Here is a 7,500-nt window from a genome sequence, read left to right as displayed (position 1 = left end):
TAATTCTAGTTGAAAGCCATTGCAATTCGAGTGTCACACAATGTGTGTGTGTGTGTGTGTGTGTGTGTGTGTGTGTGTGTGTGTGTGTGTGTGTGTGTGTGTGCGTGTGTATGTGTTCGCGCGTGTCACTGTGTGTGTATGTGTGCGTATGCATGTATGTTTCTGTTTGCGTGTGCGTGTGCGTGTGCCTGTCATCAGAGTCAGTATGTATGTGTGTATGTGAGTGTGATTGTGTGTGTGTGTGTGTGTGTGTGTGTGTGTGTGTGTGTGTGTGTGTGTGTGTGTGTTTGTGTGTTTTAGTGGGCATGCGGGCGTGCGGGCGTGCTGGCGTGCTTGCTTGCGTGTGTTTGCTTGTGCGTGTGTGTGTGTGTGTGTGTGTGTGTGTGTGTGTGTGTGGGTGTGTATGTTTGTTTGTGTCTGTATGTGTGTATGTATAAGCGTGTGTGTGCGTGTGTATGTCGCCTTTCACTGGTTTACCCGTGGACAACTTGGAGGTTCTTCGATGTCGATTTCCTTGAAAATGGACATCGACAAAGTTGCAGAATTGGATTTTCTTTTTGTATTATGCATTATGAAAATTAATGTCGTAAATTAATGCATCTATACGCATTGAAAAATTTCTTGAAACTTTTTGTTTGTCTCCACTGAAGGGATAGCATGTCTGTTTGACGGTAGCAATACAGGAACAGAAGAATGTGTGTGTGTGTGTGTGTGTGTGTGTGTGTGTGTGTGTGTGTGTGTGTGTGTGTGTGTGTGTGTGTGTGTGTATGGGTTTGATAGCATGTAGTATCTCTAATTCTATTACTAACATACATTATCGTCAAACGAAGTTCTAAATAGTCTCTATTCAAAAATACTACAAATATCTATAACCTGAAAGGCACGTAATTTAAACAAACGTCGTCTCTTCAAATCTTTAAAAAAACCATTAAGTAATCTATAATGGCTTCACGTTTTCTGACGTTAAATTTTTGCGTCAATTGTTGTGACATTTCCTAGAATATCCTTTCGCTCTAATGTCAGACTTAGCAATACGATCATCATAAAGCGAAAAGAAGTTGACGTACCTATCGAATCTGACATGGTTACTTTCCTTTGCATTTGGTAGGAATGCCTGGAGAATTTGATCGACAATGAGCCAAGCAGGGAAGTAGTAGGCGAACATACAAATAGGATAGTCTTATATATATATATATATATATATATATATATATATATATATATATATATATATATATATAAACTATTTGGCTGAGTCTTATACTTTGTTGCCCCTAACTAGATATTTGGTTTTGCTGAAAAGGATAATTGAATGGCCTAACTGAATAATTGCAAAGGCAATACTTCAGTTTATCTACTTCTATATATATACTATACTTGGTATGCTTTTTCTAGAATGTGTCTCTCAAATTGCAAGACATTGTTGCTGAACTGCAAGAGAGCAATTTCGTATTAATACAATATTTAAATTTATCGAAGTTTGACTTTATCGTTTGTATTTTAATTTTTAGAGTTTGACGAAAACCGTTACTCATCTTAAAGACAATTTGACAGATTTAGAAAACGAAGTGTACAAGATCCGTGCGTCTTGTTGTTATCCTTCATGCTCCAATAGCACAGAAGGTAAGCTTTAGGAAGCATTGAAATAAATTACGTTCTCTAAACCAATCGCTTTAGTAATAAAACATTGTGTAATTAGGAATGATATCATATAACAAGGAAGAGTATGAAATCGTATATTGTAACAGCAGCGACTGGTTGTTTCTGCCATTGCCATTCAAACCTGGTAGCTCGCCTTTGTTTCCTGCGTCAACGTGTATGCAGATAGCACTTAGTCACAATTCATCCGAATACGATGGGCCATACTGGATTAGGCCATCTTCTAACGATCCACCATTTCAAGTAGGCATATTGCATAAAAATATTGTCGTTGCAGTGTAATAAATTATCTGCTGTAGGAAGGTAAATAATTATCTGTGTATTGTATTTGTAATATTTTTTTTGTTTGTCAAATGCAATACTTAAAAAGGCGTAGTTTGATTCTGTTAAAGTTTTACGAGAAGATATAGATTATATAGAGGAAGAATTTATTAGTTTAACTGTTTAATCTGTATCAGGATTGTCTTGAATTCCTCTCTTAGGCATCGTGCAATCGTGTGTTCAGGATGTTCGTTGTTTGTTTTCAGTTTATTATTGAGCAATACTAATCAAAACCGCGTACGCGTGCCGTTCAGTTGAATTTTGAAAAACTCTAACAGAATGATATGACTTTGATTTAAAACGGTTTTCATAAGAAATTTAAGATAAAAATAATTTCTACTGAGATAGTTACTATCAAAGTATAAATACGGTCATACGGTCGTATACGTACGTGCGGTTGTAACGGGCGGACGACGAGTGTACTCTAATCCCGGATATCCAAGCCTTTGGTAATAATATTTAGCATTTTGACATAACTGATTTTCTTGTTTTCCCCAGGCGTTCATTTTGCTCTTGCTTGCAGCGATCGCGCATCACGTAACTAGTCTGATGTCACAGCCTCACTCTTCGGAGAAAGGAAACGCCTGAAATCTTTCGGTCACGTCATGATTACGTGGGGCATTTATAATTTGATTGTCTAATATATTAAAGATACACCTTCTCATTCGCTAGCAATTTTGCCCGGTAATTGTACTGCGTGGGATTTACAAACAACAGTCTCTTGCGAAGCATGGAAATTTGTGAATTACTTAATTTACTCGCGTGGATTGCTCAAATGATACCCATTAGCGACGGACAGCTTTTGCCATAAACTTTTCTTGAAGTCGTTCTTGCATGCGACAGCACCTGAGCTCGGTTGACAAACAAAAGCTTCTGTGACTTTGAAGCCAGTTTTGTGCGTTGAAACTTGATGACGTGCGTAGGTAGAGACCGACGTGCCTTGGTACCAGCGAGGTACAGCGAAGGCCTGTAGATATAAACTTTCTTGAATTCTGTTATTGCTTTTTTGGGAAAGAAGTCTTGGTTTTTGGTAATGTAGATGTAAACGCGACCATGGTCATCGCACGTCAAGACATCGAAGGGATAGTTCCATGTAAGTAAGCTTTGCTCTCGACAATCGCAGTCTGCTAACTCCCAATTGCAGTAGACATACATCGCTAGTATCTTTTATATTTCCACAAATAAACACTGTAGGTATTGTCGGCAATCATTCCATCCAGGTGTTGGTTCTGCTCTCACGTCATGTTTTGCTTCATTATGGTCGGATTAAATCTTTATATAATTACATCAAAATAGGGCCCCATGTCATTATGACGTGCACGGACGATCTCAGACCCTCAAAACTAGTGACGTCAGCCTAGCTATGTGAAACTCGAGAAATGCACGGAGAAGCGATGCAAACGCATGGAACTGAGCGGCTCTGGCCTGGGACGAGGCTACACTCGCTGAGAACTGTTTAGTTAAATTTGTGTCTACGATAGGTATTCTGTGATGCGCGACATGGTTGGACTTTGATTATGAAATTGGATGGAAATAGTTCAACATTTGTCTACGACAGCGACTTATGGTCGAACAAAGAGACATTTCAATTAAACAATTTGGATTTGGATGACATAGAAACAAAATTGGCTTCGTATTGGACACTCCCATTTACTGAACTACGTCTGGGAATGAAATATATATACGGTGGTGAATCTGAGTATGGAACTTTTGATACAGATTCTGGTACTACAATCAAATGGACAACTTTCAAATATAACGCAACATCTCTTTACGGTGTTATTGCTGATGGAAAGTACAAAAACACGAGTTTTGACAATTGGGCACGTTTACTCCCTCATCCAGGAGGCGTCCTTATCAGCTATTATACCGACTTATGCCAGGTGAGTACTTTACTTGTAAGAGAAACGCACTCTCAAACTTGTAACACTATTCTCTGCTTCAAATCATGTAAACTACTACCGCTATTACTCGTTCTGCTGCCCATATATATATATATATATATATATATATATATATATATATATATATATATATATATATATATATATATACATACATACATACATACATACATACATACATACATATATACATACATACATTTTTTTGTTATTATTAAAAGTTGGTACAACTTCTAAAATCAATCTAAATTCTTTACACTAAGTTAGATTTACAAAAGGTCTCGAAGGCTTCCAAAAAAATATGTCCGACTTTCTTGCACAAACAGTTCGTATATGTCGACGTAGATGCCACTTAAGAATGTTCATAATTTCAACGGGAGGAAGAGTTTTTCTTTTTGTCCAATAGGTGTTCATGAGAATGACGAAGAAAGTTCTTAGGTTTCCAGTTTCATTCATCAGCTCCAATGGGTAGAGGGCCGTAGGTGGATTTAAAGATACACTACTCAATAAGAGACAAGCTTGACGTAAGAGTCCTTTCCATATCGGGCAAGTATTGAATACATGTTCAATGGTGTCGTCTGGCTGGTGGCACGCTGGATACTGACGTGTTGTAGCAAGTTTAGCCGTATAGAGGACTAACTTAGTTGGTAGAATCCGGTGCAGAAATTTCCATGCTATGTCCCATTGTAAAGGCGTCATGTTTAGAGAAAAATTCCATAGTGAGAGCCATTGTTTGTCCGTAATTGGTCCGTATGAGGCCTCCCATTTTTCCTGGCACGGTGGACGGTCTATGTGTTTAGATAAGAGACATCGGTACAGTAAACGTGTATTCACATCTGACAGTAGCAGTGGTTTATCGGCTGTGCTGAAGAAACTGAAACGTGTCTGCCAATGTGGCATTCTATGTTCGGAAAGGGGCTCTTGATGGGGGAGGCTAGTTCAAGATTGCGGAATGGCATGTAAAACTTGAGGGTAAAACTTTGCCGCGACCGTTCTGGCATCTGGAAGTTGTTTGGTCCATATATCTTTAAAGTTGAAGAAGCGACAACTAGCTAGTGAAGGCTGAAGTATGGTGCGATTGGACTGGTCTTTTATAAGGTGGTTTCCCCACAGAGTTTCTTCGGCAGCATCTTCATAATACTTGGGAGAGGCAAGATCCCGTCCTCCGTCAAGTTTCTCCAGGACATGTAAAGTTGGCGATAAAAGGATGAAAGCTTGGTGTAGTTGCGATTGTCGGGCATCCAGCCTGAAGCGGCAAAAACTGCATAGCCCATGTTGTATTGTCCACTGAGATGAGATAGTTGCTGTCGAGCGAGGTCTTTCCAAGCTGCTTGATTCTTTTTATCAAACAAGCGTCGAATCGTTTGGAGGCGTATTGCCATTAGTCTAGAAAGGAGATGAGGCATGCCTAGTCCTCCATCTCTACTTCGTGAAATACACACCGATCTTTTTATTAGTGGTGGCGTTTTAATCCAAAGAAAATCCCAGATAATGTCTTGGAATTGCTGTAACGTTTGATGAAGCATAGTATATGTGTGTGCCGTGTAGTATATTTTGCTTAAAGCGTATGTTGACAGGACGTGTGCTCACCCTAGGTATGACAGATCTCAACTTTTCCAAATGTCCACTGTCTTTTTCAGTTTCTCTAAGACCATTGACAAGTTTTCTTTCATAGATTCATAATACGAAGGACTGAACGTTAGGCCAAGAATCTTGATCGCTGTGGTAGTCCATTTTATTTGCAATTGGTTTTCTTGACGTTTCCACTTTCCAAGCCATAAACCAACTGACTTTTCTCTGTTGAGGTGTGCTCCACTGGCAGAGTTATAAACCGTTGGTTCATCATTTAAGGCCTGAAAGCTTGTCTCTGTTGTTAGAAAAACAGTCATGTCATCTGCATAACTGGATACTTTAATACTATCTCTGAGAGAGTCGTCAACAGTTGGCACTCCTTGTATGATAGGATTTTGTCCTATTGCTGACGCTAAAGGCTTGAAACTGAGAACATATAAAAGAGGTGACAGTGGACATCCTTGTCTGACGCCGCGGTGTATGTCTATTCTTGATGACAGATATCCATTGACTATGACGTGACTGCCGATGTTAGAATACACTATTTTTACCCATTTTTGGAAAGAAGGACCAAGCGAAAAAGCACCGAGTACTCTAGACAGATGTGTCCAGTTAACCTTGTTGAAAGCTTTTGTTTGATCTAGAGAGATGACAGACAAATCTTTCTCTGTACCAAAGCACCAGTGAAGTACGTCTTGGATTGTTGCGCAATTGTCTTGTATGTCTCGATGGGGAATACTGCAACTTTGGTCTGGGTGGATGATTGATCCGATTACTTTCTTTAGACGATTTGTTAGAGCTGTTTTGATTATTTTGTAGTCGATATTCAGAAGGCTGATGGGACGCCAGTTTTTGAGATCGTTTCGATTTCCTTTCTTATATATGATGCGGATGATTCCGGTTCTCTGGCTATACGAAAGAGAGGTCTTTTCTTTGACTGTTTTTAACTATTTGCACAAAATCGTCTCTAAGAACTGACCAGAAAGCTCTATAAAATTCTGTCGTAAGACCATCCATGCCAGGAGACTTGCCTGCGTGTAGTGTTTTGAGAGACTCTGTACACTCTTCCAGCGTTAACGGATCTTCACACGAAAAACCGTCTGTGCATGTTAATTGTTTGTTGAGATGAGACAGAGCTTGCACACTAGTTTCGTCGTCGATTGGTTGCTCTCGGTAGAGGTCGGTATAAAATGTTTGAGTAAGATGAAGACAGGCATTTGTGTCTGTGGCTCTCTTGCCTTGATAGTTTAGTTCAGTGATACAGTTTCGAGTTCCCTTGATGTTTTCTTTTGCGGTGAAAAACTTACCCGAAGTTTCTCCACTCTCTATCCATTGTGCTCGGCAGCGAACCTGTTTACCTTAAATATATTCTTGCTGATATTCTTGCAAGCGTTTCGAAAGAATTCTGCTCTTGAGACTGCTGTGATTTGGCCGTTTTGAATTGCGCACTGTGCTTTTTGTAGTGATTGTTCAAGTCTAGTCCTAGTTTTATTTCGTTTTCTTTGGCGTTGAATTCCATAACGTATTGACAAAGATTTGATATGAGCCTTTCCGGTGTCCCACCATTCGAGGAGTGACAGAAACCGTGGTTTCTGATATTGCCAGTGTAGCCAAAAGGCGGTGACTTTCCGTCGGTAACAAGCCTCAGACAAAAGACTTTTGTTAAGTTTCCAATATCCCGGTCCTCTAGTACATGTTGACGAATCTAGAAGTTTGAGAAGTACACATGAATGATCACTGAAAGCTGTGGGAAGAACAGAAATCTCATGTACTTTGTTTTCCAACACACATGAGGTTAGGAACATATCTAGTCGGCAGGCTACTTGTGGATTTGATCGACTCCATGTGTAACCCGGAACATCTGGATGGCATTGTCGGTATATATTAGTCAAGTTGATGGTTGAGAGGAACGTGTGAAGTGCAGCAGTGTCGCTGCTCTTGAGTCCTAGTTTTGCTTGGGACAGTATGTTCATACTGCGGTTAAGGACGCAATTGAAATCACCACAGACAACCAGTCTTGGTGAATTCTGCAGCTGTGAAGTCA

At 39.7% G+C, this 7,500-nt stretch overlaps 1 protein-coding gene across 1 annotated transcript in view; it reads left to right on the top strand.

Annotated features, from left to right (window-relative positions):
• LOC134176372 (uncharacterized) overlaps window positions 1-7,500 on the top strand; it is a 23,689-nt gene that overhangs the window by 14,381 nt on the left and 1,808 nt on the right. Inside the window, exons 10-13 of the mRNA XM_062643043.1 lie at window positions 1,396-1,449; window positions 1,512-1,623; window positions 1,700-1,902; window positions 3,462-3,863. Of these exons, the coding sequence (XP_062499027.1) occupies window positions 1,396-1,449; window positions 1,512-1,623; window positions 1,700-1,902; window positions 3,462-3,863 (771 nt within the window). The remainder of the gene's footprint in view (window positions 1-1,395; window positions 1,450-1,511; window positions 1,624-1,699; window positions 1,903-3,461; window positions 3,864-7,500) is intronic.

Source organism: Corticium candelabrum, chromosome 2 (genome assembly GCF_963422355.1).
Source record: "Corticium candelabrum chromosome 2, ooCorCand1.1, whole genome shotgun sequence".
Taxonomy (NCBI): Eukaryota; Metazoa; Porifera; class Homoscleromorpha; order Homosclerophorida; family Plakinidae; genus Corticium; species Corticium candelabrum.
This window is presented reverse-complemented; position numbering and strand designations above follow the sequence as displayed.